General features: G+C 39.5%; 2 protein-coding genes across 2 annotated transcripts; both read left to right on the top strand.

Annotated features, from left to right (window-relative positions):
• Positions 1–1,730: 1,730 nt before the first annotated feature.
• Positions 1,731–5,894, top strand: LOC113128282 (histone chaperone asf1b-B-like). Its single transcript, XM_026303498.1, has 4 exons — positions 1,731–2,032; positions 2,986–3,101; positions 3,242–3,418; positions 4,864–5,894. The coding sequence occupies exons 1-4, from the start codon at positions 1,924–1,926 to the stop codon at positions 5,059–5,061; spliced, it is 600 nt and encodes a 199-aa protein (XP_026159283.1). The 5' UTR covers positions 1,731–1,923; the 3' UTR covers positions 5,062–5,894.
• A 1,533-nt stretch (positions 5,895–7,427) lies between these two features.
• prkacab (protein kinase, cAMP-dependent, catalytic, alpha, genome duplicate b) lies at positions 7,428–22,387 on the top strand. The gene is made up of 11 exons (XM_026303328.1): positions 7,428–8,040; positions 9,625–9,686; positions 10,580–10,708; positions 13,850–13,948; positions 16,254–16,336; positions 16,607–16,733; positions 18,345–18,440; positions 19,135–19,257; positions 19,969–20,028; positions 20,125–20,229; positions 20,323–22,387. Exons 1-11 carry the CDS (start codon positions 7,995–7,997, stop codon positions 20,446–20,448), a joined length of 1,056 nt encoding a protein of 351 aa, XP_026159113.1. The 5' UTR covers positions 7,428–7,994; the 3' UTR covers positions 20,449–22,387.
• The last annotated feature ends 426 nt before the right edge of the window (positions 22,388–22,813 follow it).

Raw genomic sequence — 22,813 nt, forward strand, 5'->3', positions numbered from 1 at the left:
TGCAACACTAAAAAGCTGTACGTAGTCATTAGTGCTAATTAGTGAATGGTAGCATGCTAACATGCTAAACTAAAATAATGAACACGGTAAACAGTTGATTAAAATAAAATCATTATGTTAGCATGGAACATTTCAGGAACTGGAGACAAATTGAGATGTTTACATTAGAAGATGTACTGGACTTATAGCTGTGGCAGATGTGCAACTTTTAATTAAAGTTTTTTTTCCTTTAAAAAATAAAGATCAGTAAAAGTGTATAAGGCAGCCAAAATAAATAATATGTGTGAAAGGCACTTTTAGATTCACTTTTAGAGAAAATGATAAACACTGGTCTTCTAGTTTGATAAAAACTTATGTTAAAGTGGAAGTTTAAGTATTTAACCTGAACTGGTAGGTTGATGAATGGAAACAGAAACAGTTCATATACTGTAAAGATAATCAGGGGTGGGAGAAGTCTTTAGATTCTTTACTTAAGTAGATGTAGTAATATCCGACTAGTAGTACTATACTACAAGTAGAAATCTAGTAAAACTAGTAAAGTTGGAAAAATATACTTACATTATCAAAAGTGAAAGTGTTAATTATGGAGGAAACTGTCCATTTAAATACTATACATATTATGTTTTGGATTAATATTACTGCTGCATTCATTTGTATGTTGACTTTTTCTGCTATAATTGTTGAAGATTTGACCAGTTTTAAGTACTTTATGAACAGCAAATAACTTAATCTGCAGCAGTGCATCATGTTTTACAAGACGTATGTTTAAAATTTTCACTGTATGCTACAGGAAGGCTGTGAAAATTGTCATTTGAAAAGTTACTGCAGCTGTCACACAGGTGTAGTAGAGTAAAAAGTACAATATTTGCCTCTGGAATGTAGTTGAGTTAAAGGTAAAGTTGAATAAAATGCAAATATTTCAGTAAAGTACAAGTACCTCAAATTTATAACATACAGCACTTGAGTAAATGTAGCATGTGTACTTATATTGGTTACGTTCCACCACTGATGATAATTATAGCCCTTACAGCAAGTAGAAAGTTTAGCAAAAGAAAAGTGAAATATTACCAGGACCAAGAACTTTCACAGTTATCTGTTTGTTGTTTTTGGTCAGTCCCATCTCATACAGCTTCTCCAAGGAACATCAGAGACAGGGACAAATACAAAAATGAGAAGACATTTGTTATTACAACCAGAACTCAGTAAAAGATAATACAATAAATGGAATTTGGACCAAACTGCTTGATAAAGGTTATTGTTGGAACACCAAGGGTTGCACTGTGACTGTTTTAACTGTGATGGAAAATGTGTGTCCCTGGAAATGTGGAATATGTTATAAAAATGAAAACATAACACAACATAACTATTACTCCATACAAGAGACCTTGGGGTAAGAGATCCCAGCTTGTGCCTCTCATGTATTATCTCCTCATTAGCGCCACACAAGTTAGCAAGCAATACCTCACCTTATAACAAAACCAAGATAGTTGTTTTTAACATAATAAAGCAATCCAAACACAAACTGGACTAATAAGGTTTTCTCATTAATCAGCGCTGGACCAGGACCATATGAAAACAGCAAGAAACAAGATAGCTTTTTATCCGATGCCGTTATTTTAAACTTTTAAATGTTTTTTTTAGCAATTGGACAATGAGGAGCAGTGCACCTCAATGGTGCATGTTTCTGGCAGAAATAAAAACAACGAAGAAGACGAAGTGACGTACTTCCGCCCTTTGACCAGCTGTCGCCGGGTCATGTCTGTGGTCTTAGAGAGTAAAAGACTCGAACTTTAACTGAACTGCACCCTGGAAGATAGACAGCGTTGAGGGACAGTCGAGTGGCTAATTAGGCTTAGTTCATCTAAGAGTAAGGCTGGTTAGTTAGCTGGTTTTCCAGGTCGCGGTGCCTCAGAAGACAACGCTATGGCCAAGGTACAGGTGCTGAATGTTGCTGTACTGGATAACCCGAGCCCCTTTGGAAATCCGTTTCAGTTTGAAATAACGTTTGAATGCATGGAGGATTTACCGGAAGGTTGGTATTGTTTTCTGCAAACGTGTAGCGCCATTTAACTTACTGTTATGTTATGTTAGCCTTTGAATACTAGCTACCTTCTGTCGCATTCTGCTTTCAAGGTCATTTAGAAAGGCTTCGCTTATGTAAATGATGGAGGAGCCGTTTTGTTCGGTGATATACAAATGTTATCTGTTACGACCGGTTAGTGATATTTCATTTTCAAAGTTGTTGAAAATTGGCGCTGGCGCGTTTGTGCTCCGCGCCCCGCCCTCTGTCTGCAGTGATTGGTTCGGACGCGTTCTTCCGGGCTTTTCCCGCTAATCTAATTGGTTGATCCTACTTTGTGTTACTGTAGCAACAGACAAGCCCGACGAGTTACCGCGAAACGTAGAGGAAGACAACAGGAGCCAGCATGTGCACACGAAAAACATAAAGTAGCTACGATTAATGTTCTGTTATGTGTTAGAGGAACATAATTAGATGTAGGACATTTTTGAGATGAAAACATAATCTAAACTTTTCTGAGACAGATTTGTGTTGTTTTAAGACAACAGACTTATCCGTTGCAATAAACCTGATTCTGATTTGTTATTTTTACTAATGATATTTGTCTGTGGGTACATTTTTATGATCTCTTTTTTGAATTTATCATATGTGATCTGCACAGTAGGATCAGCACATCCCTCATACTATTATAGAACCATGATGAAATTAAAGCATGCTTTTTGTAAATTTGGTGAACAGAACATTTAGTCATATTAGATGTTTTCCTCTTGTGGGGAGTCAAAACAAATCTGAGTGATGTGAGTCAGTGTGGCCATTTTCAGTTTTCAGTTATTTCTAAAAAACCTTCCTTTTCTGTCTTCAAGATAAAGCTGTTGCCGACGGCACTCATGTATAACTTGTATCCCTTTCAAAACAGACCTAAGCATTTGTGCATTGTCTTACTATTGTCCTGTGTGTGCTGTTAGATCTGGAGTGGAAAATCATCTATGTGGGTTCGGCAGAGAGTGAGGAGTATGACCAGGTTCTGGACTCTGTTCTTGTTGGCCCAGTACCTGCTGGCCGACACATGTTTGTGTTTCAGGTAAATATATAGTTATGTTAGATTTTTGTTACAGAAGACATGTATTTACTGTCCTAGTCTTGCATTTTCATTTTTCTTGGTGCTGCAGTAATTACCGTCGATCTGATTTCTTGCTGTTTGGATTCTTGGCTGTCCCTCAGGCTGATGCTCCCAACACAGGGCTGATCCCAGAAAGTGATGCTGTAGGAGTGACTGTAGTCCTTATAACCTGCACTTACCGTGGGCAGGAGTTCATCCGCATTGGTTACTATGTCAATAATGAATACACTGACCCTGAACTACGGGAAAACCCACCTCTCAAACCAGACTACACACAGGTAATACACACACACACATACAGATTACAGTGCAAGTGTAGGGAAACTACCCAATCTGTATTTAATGACTTGAATAACAAAACAAATCTCTATGTTTAAGATTTATGACATTTGAAAAAGTTAGCTGCTTTGCCAAGGATGCAGGTGGCATAGACAAATAGTCGGTACATGGGCCATGCTTGTGAAAAGGCTCTATTAGAATTTACACTTTTCTACTGCCATCTGGTGCTTTGAAATGGACATTACAGACACCAATAGCATAAGAGAAACTAAACTGTAACCTATTGTTGTAGTTATTGCTTTGTTTGTGTATTTTTATAGTTTTCTCTATTCTCTAAGATGAAGTGGTTCAGACACCATTTAGGTGCATTTCATCATTTTACTACTAGTATCAGCAAAATCAAATTGGTGTATTATTTAGGGCTACAACAATTAATAGACCAACTATTTCATTGAAATAGTTGGTAACAAATGTATTTATTGATTAGTTGGATTTAGGGATGTAGCTGTTTGCAATGGTACATGATGAGCAGTTGCGGAGATGAAAATGGTAGAAGCGGAGAAGAGTGAATGTCACGATTAAACAATTTTTACACTGTTATGTGGATAGCAGTGGTGCCTTATTGTTCTATTTTTTTCTGTTATGTGATCAGATAGTTAGTCATCCACTAAAATATTTACAGTTCTCAGGCAAATTGACACAGCAACTTGTTGCAGACAGTTTGATCAGATGTCAACCCACACTGACTCTTAAGAGACGGTCATGAGACTTACCCTTACCCTTTGTGTTTTTAGGTTTCATATCTATATTTCCTCTGGTGCATTTAGTGAATTTTTAAAGAAAGCTATAGCCTATATAGGACAGACAGTTTTGTCTTTTTGTCCTGCTGACAGTGAAAAACGCACACACATACACACACACACACACAATATGATAAGAATCAGAGAAACAGCCCAGAGTTGTCATTTTAACACATGTAGCCACAGCAGGAGATTGTCCGAGTGAGACGTGGCCTTACGTAGGTTTTAATAGTCCAGTTGATTTGTTCTTGCCTTTGCAAGCCATAAAAATAATTCGAGTTTGTGTTTTTTATTACATGAAATGACAGAATAAGATGTAGTATTTCTTCCTCAGATGTGCTGTTGTCTTGCTATAGCTTTGTCTTTGCTGTGATTTTTTTGGTATTATGTTTCTGGTGGTTACAGTGGGTTTAGTTTGTGTTGTACACAAATTGGCCTTGATTAAACTGTATTTTCTTATCAAAGAGTATATTTGGGTTTTTTTTGTTTTGTTTTTTAAATCTGATTGACAATTGCTACATATCAGAATTTGCTTTGTACTGATCAGGTGCACCAGGCAGGGAGGGTCAAGTGATAATGGTGGGGAATATATGATTTATTGTACACTAATTTTGCCATTTCACCTGTTGCTTTCATGGTCTCAGCTCCAGAGGAATATTTTAGCCTCCAATCCCCGTGTCACCCGTTTCCATATCAACTGGGAGGGCATGGCAGACAAGATTGAGAACAGTGAGAACGTTGACCCGTCTCCGAACATCAGCGGCATGCTCCCTCCGTCATGTATACCAGGGAAGATGCCACCTCTTGGACTGATGCCAGACAACTCTATGGACTGCATGTAAGAAGCATTACATTAACATAATGGACAAGCCTTTCTTATCTGTACACTCATCCACATCACAAGCAGTCATCTCGACAAGGAGGCCCTAGATGTAACTACGTAATGTGTGGACATTAACAGGAAACACAGACATGGCGGCAGGGACACTCTTTTTATACACAATGCACAAATGGGATGAACCTGGAGGATCTGTCAACTGTTCTTCTCTGTGGGTAGTATTTCAACACACAGATCTGCACAACCACCACTGCCTTATTTTCCTGTACCTCTGTCTCATATGATGTAAAACTGAGCCAGAGAAATTTTGAATTTTGGTATTGATACTGCTCATTTTGTCCTCCTGAGCACAGATCCAAGCTATGGGCAGTATTCTTTGTCACAGTAGGTTTAGCACTTACAGCTATTATTTAAGCAGTAGGTTGTGAAGGTTTGTGTCATCTGATGTAAATTTGTAGCACCTGGAATTCCTGTGGCAACAAATCTTGGGTTTCGAATATGGGCCATATTCAAAAGAAGCAAGAAGCAGCTTTACTTAACATCAGCTGCACCATTGATTGAACCAGATAACTCAGATCTTTGAATGAGCACCAGTTCAGATTAAGATCTCTAAAGTACTACACAAGATGTCTGCCTGTTATTATGTACAAAACCCCTAGGAGATGAAAGATGTCCTGTCGCAGTCGAGCTGTTTTGATAATTTAGGCTTAATGTAAATGTTTTCCAGCGCTTTTTTTGGTCTTCAAGAAGAGAAGACACGATTTCGTTTTGTACTTACTATATATTCTCTGCCTCAATATTTGTATTAGTTATGAGGTTAATAAAGTTTGTTCTGTGGACCTTGTGCTTCTTTTTGATGCTCACCATGCTTTACACAGATGCTTTCCAACCTTGACTACAGAGGAGGGAAACACAGCAACAGCAGCGATACTCCACACGCGTGTATGTGTCCGTGCATGCGCGTCGGCCCGCTCCTTCCCCTCCCTCTGGCTCCTTCTTTTTTCCAGTTTCATTCATAAAATGCAGCACCATCGCTCCACCATTTTCACTCTAACCTCATGTTGCCAGGCAACTGCAGCACAAAAGGGAGGGGGGGCTGCCTGCTCTCACCCATTTTATCTCTAGTTGAAAAGGACCAACTCCTCCATCCATCCATCTGTTACCTCTGCTTCTCACATGTCTGCACTGTCCAGCAAAGCTCGGTGATTATACCTGGAGATAAAAACGCTGGAGCCAAAATCAGATAATTCAGTATCACCTTCCATCATACAACTGCATGTTAGCCAGTTGGCAGCAAATTCAAAATACATTTGTTGATTCAGTCATTCTGAGCTTTTGGAGATTGGGATTGACATCTTGTTTTGACAGTCAAAGCATGTTAGTTGCTGCCTGAGACTCTTTGAGAACCACATGCCAGAGAAGTGACAGTTAACAGAAGTGACACAGAGGCCAGGTCATACTGGAAATACCTCAAAGCTTCTATAATGATTTTCAGAACAGACTGGTAGAAGGAAGTGTAAATATGTTAGTATCTTGTCTGACCCTGCAGTAGCTGTAGGGATCTCCTATTTATATAGAGTGATAGTAGAACTGGGGTCTGTTTCAAATTGGTGTCTTTATTTACCAACATTTCAAATTATTATTGAAATTAGATATTCAGATGCAAATCTATGTGAAATTGCATCGTTTGAGGCCCCTGACAACAAAGGGCCCCTGGGCGTCTACTGGACTGACCTGTTGGTAATGATTCTGAAACAGTATGTGGATCTGCTGTTTTTATCCAACGCCATTCTTAAAAGATCGTCTTTTATTTCCTGCGAGTGATTCATTTCCCACCAAACACACTCCTCTCCATGCACGGCGGGCTGTGGTCTGTTTAAGGCCTGCCAGCCAGGCCGCGCCGCGCGTGCGCTAAATTCTGACCAACATTTCTAAAAATAGCTCGCGGCTGACGTCACTCGGCCAAACGTGTATCAGTCGCTTGGCGGCGGTGAGGGGATGGGGGCGACGGAGCGCTGGGGAGGGACTTTATTTTGGGAGGGGGGCACTGCTGTCAACCGCTGCTTAGAGCCAATGGACGTGCTCGCATTCACCGAGATTCCCACGGTTCGGCCACGCCAAGCCAATGGAGGAGAGAAGCTGGAGAAAGTGGGCGGAACGCGTACGTCGTTGGGAGGAAAATAATCGGTGACGTTCGCCTTGCTTATTTTTTGTAGGGCGGCCGGACGCTGCTGTTGTTGATGGAGCAGAAAGGGCCAATCAGCGCGTTCACCGGGGCACCGCTGAAGAAAGGTGGCCAATCGGTGGCCTGGTTCTAGCTGTCAGTCTTCCCGGTTCTGACGAGTGGGCGGGTCATTCGCTCGGCTCTAGTTCCGTCATCTCGCTCGTCTCCGAGGCTACGGGGGGCCAATGTTGATTTGGACGGTTTCCCGTCGATGTCGGACCCCGCCGATGTTTAATTTTTAAAAGCGGTGTTCGCTAACGAAACGTGGAAGGTTTTCGGTTAAGCATATTGCATCCGCACCCTCGGTATAGCTGTTTTTTTTGGGCAGGGGGAGAGGTGGGGAGCCGGGGGGCCTCACTCGCGGGGGCTGCAAGAAGGGACAGGAGAAGATCCTCCGTGTTCAGGCCAGCGGCGCCGAGCTCGGCCTGACGGTCCTGCGAAGCCCCAGCGGCAGAGATACAACAACGATAGCTCCCCGTGGATTGAAGCTCGACATCCGTCGCCGGTGTTGATGACCGTGGAGTAAGCTGCACTATCCCGCCTCGCCTTGGCACCGCAGCTGTCAGGGTATTATAAAGATCAAGACCTCGGAGTTTACGTTTGGTGCTGCTGGATTTAAGAAATCCCGTTCAGACCGAATCGAGCTTAGACCGGCTACAGAGGGCTGCAGGGCGGCCAAAAAGCCACGGATCGCCCGTTGACGAGTTGTCATCATGGGCAACGCGCCCACGGCCAGGAAGGGCAGCGAGATGGAAAGCGGTGGGTATCGTGGCCGGAGCACATCTCTCCTGAGTAGCACCTGCTCTGTTACAGCCCCATGAACTATCAGAGGCGATGTGATCCAGCAGGCTATGTTAGCTTACATAACACACCACACACCGTTTATTAGAGGCCTGTTCCTGCTTTCCGGTTGATTAAGATCCACTCGTCGCTCATGACAAGTCATTGCTCCAAACGAATTAGCTTGTGCAATGCAAGCTCCCACCCAAACTGCATGCATTTAAATTCATGATGTACACATACATCATATATTAGCGCATAATATAGTCTCTCTTCAAATAAGACCCTGGACTACCGTTCAGTTTTCGACTTTTTTCATTTGATTTCAATGGATGCTAAGGTAGGATGAATAGCTATTTGCACAGCTAACTCACTGTACGATCTGCAAAACTGCCAATAACAATTGTAAGCTGCAGTGATCTTGGCATCACCACTATACTGAATTATTGGCAAGATCACAACAGTGTGTGTGTCACATTTTTCCCAAACACTAGGCCTGTTACTTCATTTTTTTGGAAGGAGATGCTAACTGAAAATGTGTGTGGGTGAGCTGAACATGATCTTTGTGGGCACTATTTTGTTTAGTGGACCAATAAAGGTCTGCAGGTGTGGCAATATGATTTTCAAATCTCTGGATTTAGTATTAGTTCACTTTTTTTCAGTTTGAATCCTTGAGCTTTTGAAGGATATTACAAATTTAAAACTTTGTGTTTCAAACCTGTATTCAAATTAATTATTTTTTATACATGTTCCACTTAAAAGAGCCAGGTTTTAAAAGTACCAGATACTACATCAGATCCTACCATAATTAAATGATACAGCTGAGTAGCACCATTCTGTAGAACGTCATTGTCTGTTAAATGCCCTTATTTTTAAAATTCTTCACAATAGGTTTTTGTGTGTCAAACCTTAAGCTAGACCTGTCATAACCCAGATGCCATTATCAGGGTTATTTTCTCAGCCTGTAGAAGGTTTTGTCCATAACCGCAGAGAAGGTTATACAACTGGATTCACAGGGTTAGTAGTATTCTGTTAAAAGGTAAACAGACATTTATGTGTAAAACGTGTGGAGCGCCCCTTTAAGATTACTCTGAATGCAGTATGCAAAGTATCAGCACAGTTAGTGATATTGAGGCTCCTTCAACTAGAAGTCTCCAGTGGTCTTAGAAATGCACTAAATAAAGCCTCACAAACGTCTGTGGTAGTTGAGAGCAGTTAATTTTAAGGTGGAGGCTACAAGGTTTAATCTAAAGTAATATAACTGGGTCAGTGCTAGTGGCAGAAGGCGCATAGCATGAAAGCACCTGTGTCTGAAACCAGCTTGGCACCTCCCTGTATCTTTCTTGTCTTATTCTAAATGTTTACATTCTTTGTGCTGTGTCTCTCTCTAAGTCCAGAAATTATAAAAATGGAAGTCACACATTTTAAACAAGTGATTTTTATAATAGAACATAAAAGGGCACCTACAGTTTATTTTGTGGTTTCACTCTTTATGTGCACACACACACACACACACACTACTATAGTGATTCGTCTGTAAACACTGGTGCATTTGTCTTACAGTCAAGGAGTTCCTTGCTAAAGCCAAAGAGGACTTCCTCAAAAAGTGGGAGAATCCTGCACAGGTTAGTGAGTCCGTGAATGTGTGTTCATATAACATGACATGAATGTGACATTTACTGTATAAAAACCTATACATTTTATACTTTTATCTTAATAATTTGTCAGTTTGTGTAAAATGTTGTCTTTAATTTAAAAATGTGATTTATCCATATTTCATTTTTTTGGTATTTATTTTAAATTAGTATGTTTACTTGTCCGTCACCTACTATTATAGGTAAACAACAGCAATTTCTTTGCATAATTTTAATATATTTGGGTGACAATATAAAGCAAGTAGCCAGTAAACTATGCACAGTGTATACATAGATCGTATTGGCTTATTGTTTCACAAACTTTTGTTGTAGTAAAGGGGATATGGGATATTACAGGCTCATATAGATAATGGCAAAGACGAAGTTTCCATCCAAACATTGAATGAGTTAAAAATATGTGCAACACTTGTTTTTGATCACTGGCAAATGTTTATTTCAGTCTAATCAGGTTAGTTAAAAATGAATTGGCAAGTAACTGACAGCTTTTTTTGCTTTCTAGATGATTTCAGTTAGGAGGGATAAGTTACTTAAAATATAAAAGATCTACAGTATATCAATATTCTGTACCCTGTATTGTGCATGTATAATACACATGTACTGTATTATATATAAACATGTTCTCATTAGGCAAGGCAAGTTTTTAACATTATACATTAACAGTATATGTTATGTCTCGTACATGACTTACATGTGCTGAGCTGACACATTGTTGACATAATGTGCAAAAACATAAATGTTTATATATTTTAGATATCAACACAGGGAACTTTTTAAAATGAAATATGTACTTCCTTCAGCACCAGCCCCACCGACCCCATTTTTACTAAAGAATCAACTAACCCTTTTTTGTTGTGTTTGTTCAGAACACTGCTTGCCTGGAGCAGTTTGAGAGGTTGAAAACCCTGGGCACAGGCTCATTTGGCCGTGTTATGCTGGTGAGGCACAGAGAAACAGGACAACATTATGCCATGAAGATCCTCAACAAGCAAAAGGTCAGTCTGGGTCACGGGTAAGGAGGGTCAGTGTGTGGGATGGAGAGTGTTTAAGTGTGTCTGTCATCTAAGGACAGTCACAGTTATTGTTCTTACAAGATGGTCATAAACACATGAAAATGTCACTGATGTGAAAATTGTGTTCAGAAGGCCCAAGACATTTATGGAAATTAAAAAGAAATGGCCTGAAGCTCATTATGTATGCTGTTGCAAAGACAGAGATACATCTACAGATCCACACCTTTTCCCCTTTTGAACCTGCTTGCGCTGAAACAGGGATTGGCCAAAGTGGCAGAGCTAAGATTATCTTTAAGCAGATCACATCACAAGTAGAGTAACTTTGGTACTCAATTTAGAATAAATTGCCTGCTCCAATCTCTTCTCAACACATATTAGAGAAAAATCTTTACAGATAAACAAAATGTCTGTTTTGGGCTAATTGACTAATCCAGGGAATATAATATCTGTTCAATCAAGGCTCCTCGGGACATTTTCCCTGTGAATCCAATATTGCTATAAACCCCCCAGTTCAGTGATTGGCAGCACAGTCCAAAGACATGCAGCTTAGATTCACTAGACACTACACTACCCTGTGGGAGTCAGTGTGATTATGAAGCATGATGACTGTCTATGTACTGTATCTTTGCTGGTGACCGCACTGGTGCCACACTGAGACGGCACCTCCTGGAGAGCGTTGGTTTTTCTCTTAAAAGACGGGCTCTTGTCGTCTGCTGGATGAGAGAGACTGGTATGACTGGCCATTTTTAATGGCACCTGCTCAGAGTGTGTACTGTATCTCCTCCTCCCAGTATATTCATTCTGTGTGCTGCAGGAAGCAGTTTGCCAGATTTTAGAGCTTCTTTAAGCTGCTGCTGGAATAAAATTAGAAAAACCTCCACAAAGTGCCTTGTTGGTGGGAAGCATTAAGAAGTAAAAAGTAAAACATATTTGCATTATTATATCTATATGATATCATAGACTTGGCATTGATTATATAAAACATCTGAAATAACTACTACTCCTAATACAGCATTTGATTTTATTTGATTAACTTAAACCAGCAATTGTTTGGAAATCTGGTCCCCAACCCATTGTCAAACACTGTCATTTTCTAAAATACCCATTTTTAGATCACATTTGAACAAGAGTGTTTTATTAATACCATTGCCATGCAGGTTTCTTAGTTGATTTTTGTAGTTTGGACATACAGTGGGTACGGAAAGTATTCAGACCCCTTTAAATTTTTCACTCTTTGTGTCATTGCAGCCATTTGCCAAAATCAAAAAAGTTCATTTTATTTCTCATTAATGTACACTCAGCACCCCATCTTGACAGAAAAAAACAAATGTAGAAATTTTTGCAAATTTATTAAAAAAGAAAAACTGAAATATCACATGGTCATAAGTATTCAGACCCTTTGCAGTGACACTCATATTTAACTCACATGCTGTCCATTTCTTCTGATCCTCCTTGAGATGGTTCTGCTCCTTCATTGGAGTCCAGCTGTGTTTAATTCAACTGATTGGACTTGATTAGGAAAGGCACACACCTGTCTATATAAGACCTTACAGCTCACAGTGCATGTCAGAGCAAATGAGAATCATGAGGTCGAAGGAACTGCCCAAGGAGCTCAGAGACAGAATTGTGGCAAGGCACAGATCTGGCCAAGGTTACAAAAGAATTTCTGCAGCACTCAAGGTTCCTAAGAGCACAGTGGCCTCCATAATCCTCAAATGGAAAAAGTTTGGGACGACCAGAACTCTTCCTAGACCTGGCCGTCCAGCCAAACTGAGCAATCGTGGGAGAAGAGCCTTGGTGAGAGAGGTAAAGAAGAACCCAAAGATCACTGTGGCTGAGCTCCAGAGATGCAGTAGGGAGATGGGAGAAAGTTCCACAAAGTCAACTATCACTGCAGCCCTCCACCAGTCGGGGCTTTATGGCAGAGTGGCCCGACGGAAGCCTCTCCTCAGTGCAAGACATATGAAAACCTGAATAGAGTTTGCCAAAAAACACATGAAGGACTCCCAGACTATGAGAAATAAGATTCTCTGGTCTGATGAGACCAAGATTGAACTTTTTGGCGTTAATTCTAAGCGGTATGTGTGGAGAAAACCAGGCACTGCTCATCACCTGCCCAATACAATCCCTACAGTGAAACATGGTGGTGGGAGCATCATGTTGTGGGGGTGTTTTTCAGCTGCAGGGACAGGACGACTGGTTGCAATTGAAGGAAAGATGAATGCGGCCAAGTACAGAGATATCCTGGAAGAAAACCTCTTCCAGAGTGCTCAGGACCTCAGACTGGGCCGAAGGTTCACCTTTCAACAGGACAATGAACCTAAGCACACAGCTAAAATAACAAAGGAGTGGCTTCGGAACAACTCTGTGACCGTTCTTGACTGGCCCAGCCAGAGCCCTGACCTAAACCCAATTGAGCATCTCTGGAGAGACCTGAAAATGGCTGTCCACCAACATTCACCATCCAACCTGACAGAACTGGAGAGGATCTGCAAGGAAGAATGGCAGAGGATCCCCAAATCCAGGTGTGAAAAACTTGTTGCATCATTCCCAAGAAGACTCATGGCTGTACTAGCTCAAAAGGGTGCTTCTACTCAATACTGAGCACAGGGTCTGAATACTTATGACCATGTGATATTTCAGTTTTTCTTTTTTAATAAATTTGCAAAAATTTCTACATTTCTGTTTTTTTTCTGTCAAGATGGGTTGCTGAGTGTACATTAATGAGAAATAAAATGAACTTTTTTGATTTTGGCAAATGGCTGCAATGACACAAAGAGTGAAAAATTTAAAGGGGTCTGAATACTTTCCGTACCCACTGTATTTAAATGATATACTCAAACCTATAAATGTGTAATTGCTATCTATGTACAGTAGCTCTGTATCTTAGCACTGTGTCCCAATATGTGTTTTTCACCAGCATTTACTACTATATGTGTGTTTGGATGGAAACAGAAAGCAAAGTTTTATGTCTTCAACTAAAGATGTCAGGTCAAGTGATAAAATATGTCAACGTGTGTGTTAAAAGGATCAGACATTATGCTGCCCTGATAAAAATGTTTCTTTTTGTTACATGATTTTAATTATCAGTTTTTTCCATTTCTCTCTCTCCCTGCCTTTCAGGTGGTTAAACTCAAGCAGATAGAGCATACTCTGAATGAGAAGAGGATTCTTCAGGCTGTCAGCTTTCCTTTTCTGGTGCGATTAGAGTACTCATTCAAGGTATGCAGAATTTCAGATTGTGTGTGTTAATGATGTGTGACTGGCTGCATTTTCCTTCACCTATCCATCAACCCCCTTCTTCATATTAAATCAGCATTACATGTTTGAGAAGGCAGTCCATTGAAAAAATAAACCCTTTTCCCCTCCCCACCCAGTTGTCTCATTGTAAGTGAGCAGTTAAGCACCTGCCTAATGTGAAAGTGAAATACATTCTGCTCTGCTGTAATTCAGTAAAACAAATGGCACAAACAGCTGCCGGCTCATGGTGCTGCTCATGAACCGTCCATCACGATGTTATATCATGGTTTCAACTGTATGTGCTGTAATTCATTTGAGCCGTAAAGTAAACTGTGCTGCTGGTAACACTCATTTTGGTAAACTTCTAACAAGGTAGTAATGTTAATTTTAAAGCAGTAACATTACAGTCACTGTCAAAACAGACATGTCATTGAACTGCATCACTTTCATCATAATTTATCTAGTTTGTTTTTTTTTTTTTTTTCATTTTAATCATTTAACAATAGTGCTGCTGGCTGTAAAAACAAAACAATGAGCTAAAAGGCATAAAAACGCTCTATGGGGCTGTGGGGAAGCACAGCACTGGTGTATAATATATTAACTTAAGTTTAGAAGAAGAAGTACTTTATTAATCCCCAAGGGGAAATTCAATTGTTACAGCAGTTATTAAATTTGAGATTATTTAAATTAAATTATCCACAATATGTAGAATATGTGGTCACAATCTTATACTTTTCTTCCACTATATTTATTTGACAGTTTCATCTACTATTTTCTTTACAGACTAACATTTTAAATATAAAAGAAATGATGAGCTAAAGATCACATGGCCAAATATTATTAATTAGCTCCAAGCTAACCAACTAAAACAGTGAAAAGCTGCTTACACATTATTGTTCCAGTAATCATAATAGAGTATTGTAGACAAATATATAATATTTTAACAGTCACAAGATGCATGCATATGAATTATGAGTAGCCTACTCCCACTTTTGACACCTTCAGCACATTTAAAAACAAAGCAATACAAGCAGTACAATATCTCTTCTTACTTGTAAAGAAGTATTATTATATTGTAGTACTTTTAACATAAAGTACTTCCTCCAGCACCGATTAAACTCTCCCCATGGTGCTGTGGTATAAATTTAATTTAATGTAATGTCTCATCATTTCCTTCCAGAGATGCACCTACTTCCTTCTTCTTTGGTGTTACTGTTGTCAGACAGTTTTTCCTGGTTCATTTTATATTTGTAGTTGTTTGAGCTCTGGGATATGGTATGTCAGAAAGTCAGGCATTTGTTTCCTGAGTTTGTCCTGCAGGCAGTGCCTCTCCACAGGCTTGGTACAGTAACAACTGCAAGTTATGTGCTGAAGCACATCTGCATTTGTTAGGTGTGTGTCCAGTCTCCCTGCCCAATATACCTGTGTATACCTGTGTATACACACCACTGAACAACTTGTAATCAGCATCAAGGCCCTTTGATATATAGCAACATATGGCCGGTCAATGTTCTTATAAAAGTTGACTGCCATCTGTTTAGTATTGTTAACATTTTGCTCATCATTGATCATTGACACTATTAGGTGTATTAGCATTAGCAGAGTGATACAGAGTGAGGTGAGCTTGGTCTATGATTGTGAAGGTTCTCAGTTGTCCAGATGAAGTTATTTAGAGGTTGAGTCATGGAAACTGGACTTTTAGTCCACTTTTAGTAAACTAAAAATCCAGTTGCCATGACTCGATAACTTGGTCTGTGATATGCAGAATTAGCAGCAGCACATAAACCTCTTATTCAACATAATATTTTCACATTCCTCCTTTGTCAGCTCCTGTTTGTACCTGTGCAGAGTCAGTGACCCAGCTGATCACTGTACTCCAATTAAGGCCTTATTCAGGTTAAGCTGTTTAGATCAACCTTGGTTGTCCTAAGGCTAAATATCCCTGAAGCCTCAAATAAACCTATTAACAGAATATTCCTGTCCATGTGTGTTGTCCAGCACAGTAAGTTGTGTTTGCAGGTCAGTGTACAATAAACACAGTTAAGTTATAGCCCTGATGAAAAAGTTTATTATAACCTTATATAACTTATAACTTAAGTTATTAAGAGTCAGTGGATTCATTTATATTGAAACACAGGACACGATTCCATATGGACCACTTGCCCATTCATGTGCATGTGTGTGCACCAGGAATGCATTGCCACACCAGTGTGTGTCTGTCATTGACTGTGTACAGTCATTGGTGTGTGTATGTGAGTGAGACTAACGGGTTGTCTGTCTTCTCCAGGACAACACTAACCTCTACATGGTGATGGAATATGTACCGGGTGGAGAGATGTTCTCCCATCTACGGAGAATTGGCAGATTTAGGTTAGTGCCTATATGCAGCTAATAGTTCAGAACACAGAAACACTTTATACTGTAGGTACATACAGAAGAAAATTGTGGATCTTTCTACTCATTCACTCATCATTCAAATTCCCTATCGATTCTACTGTATTGTATTCTACTCTACTCTATTCAGCTCTGTTCTTTTCAGGTCTGTTTTAGCTCTACTGTATTTTATTTGCTTCGTTCATCTGTTCTCTTCTGGATTGCACACTTCAATAAACTGTTCTGTGTGTCTATGTGTGTGTGCAGCGAGCCTCATGCTCGGTTCTACGCTGCTCAGATTGTTCTGACCTTTGAGTACCTGCATGCTTTGGACCTGATCTACAGAGACCTGAAACCTGAAAACCTGCTCATAGACCAAGAGGGCTACATACAGGTAAATATCCTTTTTAAAAGCTAATAAACGACTTATTCAAAACATTAATATGCCATTACAGTATTTAGTTGTGTATATAAGAATTAATGCATGCATACATAGGCTGTTTCAGGGCACAGACAAGGCCTGAATTAGCAATTACAATACATATACATAGTGGGCGTTCAGAAGTGATGTTAAACAAAACGAGTCAGTGTCAGCCTACAGCCATTTTCCCCTGAATTCTCTTTGCTACATTGTGCCCATGGATCACTTTGTCTGAAACCTGAGTTTGCTGCAGCAAATGAAAGGTGGGGACTGTAGCAAACTGCAACGCTGTTGCAGCTGAATTTCATATACATGAGATCTGCAAAGAATGTTGATTAGCATCATTAGCAAATTTTCCACTTTTTTTCTTGATTCATTGTTTAGTTATTTATTGTAAAAGTGATCAGAGAACCATGTAAAACATGCACCTTTTCATAGAGCCCAAGGTAAGGGACAATTTGTAAAGGTTTAAACAATCCAAAAGCATGTGGCAGGTAACCCTTCACAATCTGCCTGTCCCTATTAACACATAAATCAATTACTAACAATCTTCACAAAAGCAAACAGTGGTCCTAGTCAGGTGTAGCTCTGCTCTCTGTCTAAAAACCAAAGACATTTTGTTTGCATTAATGTCAGATAACGAAAAACAGCAAATCATCTCATCTGAGAATCTGGATCCATTAAAGCTTTGACATTTTTGTTTGAGAATGGATATAAACAATAAAAGATTATCAGAATAGTTCCTGACTAATTTTCAGTCAATTAACTAATCAATTAATCAACTAATTATTGGACAAGTAATGACAGTCCGGTGTGTTGTAGCTAACATTAGCCACATTAGCTACCGAACTAATGCTTGTTGTTACATTATAACAAAGTCTAGCATTACCTTCCCCAGCATTTTACAAGGCCCAGTAATACTTTAGAGAGTGTAAGAGTGATGTGTAAATCACACACACACATTTATACTACATACTTTAAAGTGTTTTTGTCATTCTTATTATGGAGATATTGGGAGGTTCTATCTGTGTGTATATTGTACATATTCATATTTTTCTGCTTGTATTTTTCTATTCTATTTTCATTTTTATTATTTAATAGTTTTCAAGAGTGTCTGTATGTAACTGAGCTACTGTGACCAAGGAATTTCCCTTGTGGACCAATAAAGTTTATTTAATCTAATCTAGTTTACGGTAGAGTTCATCTAGCATTAACATGTTAGGTGATAAAAAGAGTAGGTTAGACTGTGTCTGATGATAACTTGTTTTTACACAATATAAAGGTTTTCGTATCCTCCCTGGCTCTATGATGTCACAAAGACAGTGCACCTGTGGCTGTGGTGTTTACAGTTATGTTCTTACTGACATATTGCTGCTGTCTTATAGCATGGATTGTACTGCCCTCTAGTGGTAAATAGTGAACTAGCAACTGGTGAGAATTTCAATTCTCAGATCAGTTTGCAATTCTTTCTCTCTCTGCCTGTTATGCCTTCCTTAAACGTGGTTTGACCCAACCCAATGCTCTGTGTTTTTTTTTTTTTTTTTTTTTTTAACTTTCTCATTGCTCGTTGTTTTCTTTTCCTAGGTGACAGACTTTGGCTTTGCCAAACGTGTAAAGGGCCGGACCTGGACACTGTGCGGCACCCCAGAGTATCTGGCCCCAGAGATTATTCTCAGCAAGGTTAGCCACCACTGTCTCCCCCTATCACAATGAGACATTCCTCATGTAAACAAAAAGTGGAGTCAGTGTTGCACAAATGTTGTGGGATCTATGTTAATTTTTAGTTGCCAGAATGGTTGCTGTTATTTCAGAATTACTGATTCAAGTGACTGTAGGCTTACCAGCTGAAAGACATGGTTTTAGGGATGCTGATGTTGCTCACTTGGGACTCAGAGTTTAAGGAACATCTAGAGCTGCCGTCCTAGGGCACAGATATTCTTCAAAACAAGTAAACAGAGACAGAGACTATCTTAGCTATATATGCCTTAAATTGTGGCCTGAAACCATTTAGTGATTTAATAACCAAGTTATTAACTACTTGCATATTATATGAGATGGCAGTGAACAAAAGTTCACAAAACAGTTTATTTCAGCTAGCCACCCTGCATATTGATATATGTCATTATATATTAATCCTATGGTTTTAATCTTCCGTGTCATGTTATTTTTGGGCTTATGTATTACTGGCTGTGATTTGTGAAAAACACGTAGCTTGTATATAATAAAACATATATTATGAATGTAAGCTTAATAAAACTAAATACAGAATGTCCAGAGCAGTAAACAAGTCTTTGTTTATTTTAATCTTATCTTGTTTACCCACTTCTTAACACTGTCTCATTCTTTCCCACCCCTGTCCTCCTTCATTCACCAGGGATATAACAAGGCAGTAGACTGGTGGGCGCTGGGCGTACTCGTCTATGAGATGGCAGCAGGGTACCCACCTTTCTTTGCTGACCAGCCCATTCAAATCTATGAAAAGATTGTATCAGGGAAGGTGAGTTTGACTCAGATTACTGCTCTGTGCTGCATGCAGTGTCTGTCTGAATAACTGGTCCTCACAGTTGCTGCAGTGCCAAGCTTATCTCGCCTGCATTGTTTTTAAGTATTTCAGTATAGTTTCAATGTGTAGACTAATGAGAGACTAAAGAGAAATTCATCAATACAAGTGACTGGCAGCTTTGAATTGTGGGTGATCACTGATATTTCTTATGGTAATTGTAGTGTACATTTGTCTGGTGGTAGAAGCTCCTGATAATCAGCACTTTACTTTTTTATTTTTGTCACATTTTAAGTGATAGACAGACATTACTTTTTTACTGCACTTTCCACAGATCGCCATTTGTGCCATCACATCAATTGCTTGAGAATTCTCTGCTGATGAAGTTTATTTTTCTGTAGTTGTCAGTTTTTTTTCTTTATTTGTGAATGTGGCTTTTTATCAGATTTATTCCAATCAGACTGTTGTTAGTGCTGTCAGGACTGTGAAACAAATCAGTTTGACTGTGCAAGAGGGTTTTACCTGGAAAATAACCCTCCTGTCTGTTACAGGATTGTCCCCAGAGCCTTTTGGTTATTCCTGTGTTATATCCATCCATCCGTGCATCCATTCCTGTTATCAGCATTGGTTTTTATCTTTGAATTCCTTTTCTCGGTTGCTTGACCAGATCTTAAAGCTGATTCCCTGCTCTTTATGCTTTCTTCTCAGGTGCGTTTCCCATCTCACTTCAGTTCAGACCTGAAGGATCTCCTAAGGAATCTGCTACAGGTGAACCCAAATATCACAGTTCCACCACTGTTCTCTTTTATGTTCTATATTGAGTGTAATCTAAAAGTGAGGAAAATGTTTTGGTATCATGACCAGGTGGATCTCACAAAACGTTATGGAAACCTCAAGAACGGGGTCAACGACATCAAGGGACACAAATGGTTTGCAACCACTGACTGGATTGCCATCTACCAGAAAAAGGTATGTGTGTGTACTGCTTGTGTTTTCCATATAGATGTGTTATCACTCTTCTGTTATGTTTGTGTCTCAACTGGTGTTTGTGACTGCTCTTAGGTGGAAGCTCCCTTTGTCCCCAAGTTCAAAGGACCAGGCGACACCAGCAACTTCGACGACTATGAGGAGGAGGAGATCCGTGTCTCCTTCACAGAGAAATGTGCCAAGGAGTTTGCTGAGTTCTAGAGTTAGAGAGCGACAGAGGAAGAGAGAAGGAAGTAGGTAGAGTCAAAGGTAGGCTGGTCGAGTGGGAGACATAAGGAGAGAGTACTGTCTCCTGTCCAATCACAAGCACCAGCTGCAAAAAGAGGAAAATGGGATAGAGAAGGGGAAAAAGAGCAAGGAGACTGATAACCAGCAGTGTTGCCTTTTCTGTTGCATTTCTGTTGTGTTTTGTTTATTATTATGTCTTATTTATGGATCCCTTTATAATGAAGATGTGCTTTGGATACATGGGTGTTGGGAACCCCACTTATTTAGATTTTCCTCTACACGTGTTCACCCAAGATTTCTCTTTTATTGTTGCACTCATCTTGTATTCACTTTTGCACCACAGCATAGAGAAATCAGTCTGCCGAGCTGCAGCAGCCTGTTAGACATTACATGAAGCCCACAGTTTATTTTGAGGCCTCAGAATATACAAGTTTCTTAAATTGAAATGAATATTTGTTAGAAAATGCTCGTTCCCTTTTGAGCAACAGGAGCATGTATGTGAAAACACGTGTACACTTTCAGCTTAGGTGATTTTATGTTTTGCAGGTTTGTCTTAATCTTTCCTTAAATATTTAAACCTGGGCCCTCTCATAGCATAGACAGCATACTTTAAATCACTGGCTTGATGAGCCAAAAGAAAGACAGAAAGTGGTGCATTGTGTGCTCTTATTTCAGTCACAGACAGAGGATACTCAAGGGGAGAAAGTCAATTAAGTTTACTGTAAAACTCCATCTATACTTCTTAACCATTGTTAGCATAGCCAGGCTTTGTGAATATATACAGCGATCAATTTTTAAATGTTAATAGATACTAGTGGCTCCAACGATATCATGTCACGCTGATAAACAAGGAAATGTATGTAAAGAAAGAAATATCTCAGTTTTACTGGTGTTGTAAGGAAACGCCATAACATAATGGTATCTCAGGTTTGAACATATCACATAATAGACATCATCAAAGCGTCAGGATGAGCAGGAGAAGATGGCGTGTGAGACGCTTATGATAGACAGCAAATTCAAAGTTCTGGTTAATTAAGAGGAACATAAGGGAATATTAAGAGTTCTGGTTAGCGTCTTCCAAAGTTTTCCCCTTCCAGAAAATTTGGTTTTGCTAACAACTGTTTGGTCTCAAAGAGCACTTGCTGTCTGTGCTCAGAGCACACTCATTAATTATGTTAATCAACCATGTGGCCATTACAAACGTCAACTGAGGCAGACTATCATAGCTGTTTGGACCAATCATTGATGGCGGTCTATGATGTGCTCTGGCTTAATGGTCTTCAATAGAAACTTGTGTTTATGTTCTTCTCCCCAACAGCCAGCCTTCTCCTTTTACCGCTTAAAAAGTTGGACGGCACTCCATGTGACAGTCGTACATATCAAAGCAGCTCTAGTCCCATTTCTGTGTTTAAAACATGGACAGTTTCTGATGTATTTGTTTTTCACATGGTGGTGATGATGATGTAAAAATGACTGGCACTCCATTGAACAAGTTAGGAAAGGATAGGGCGCCTTGTGGTGTATAGAGCTGGTACTGGGCAGAGCTAAAAATGTTCTTAGTGCACGGTATACAACCTGCCTATTTAAAGTATATGACACATCAAACTTCAGGTGTTCATTGCCTCCTTAGCTCCTGAGCTATGACACAGAGTACTTAAGCAATGCCCAAAATGGCGGTTATTGTTCATTCAGAATTTATAAAATAAAACCAAGTGACACTAGTGTTTGTTTCATGCATTAAAATGCCTTCTTTATAGCTGTATTTTAATGTGCCACCCTAATGAAGACATCCTAATTTGATTTATATAGGCCCTTTCTTTTTTCTCTCATCATTGTAAAGTCTGACTATTTTTGATTCATGAGTCCTTTCTGTCCAAAATAAATAGGTCAGATACAAGAAAATATAACAGTCCCTTTGTCAGAACTGTGTGTATCATTTGCCATTTGGCAGGATGTTTAAACTGACCTAATTCTAAGCAGTTGCAGGTAGGTTAAATGATCGGGTCCAGACTAGTTTTAGGTCAATAATGCCCAATAACTATGGCTGGATTGATTTACCAGGGTGCCCCGACTCCTTTTTAAACCACTCTCCCTCCCACTCTGTACACTAAGTGCAGTATTACTATGCTGCAATATTATTTAGGCCTCAGGTTTATTTTGTGGTAATTTGATTTGAACAGACATTAAATGAGGAATATGCACCATGTAAGCACAGAATCATCTGAATGAACAAAGTTCTTAAAGGGCCACTCCAGTGATTAAGTTTAACACAAACTGCCAGACACTGGCAGCAAAGACATATCCTGGTCATTAGTCCCTAATATCAGACATTGCATAA

This window comes from Mastacembelus armatus, chromosome 1, assembly GCF_900324485.2.
Source record: "Mastacembelus armatus chromosome 1, fMasArm1.2, whole genome shotgun sequence".
Taxonomy (NCBI): domain Eukaryota; kingdom Metazoa; phylum Chordata; class Actinopteri; order Synbranchiformes; family Mastacembelidae; genus Mastacembelus; species Mastacembelus armatus.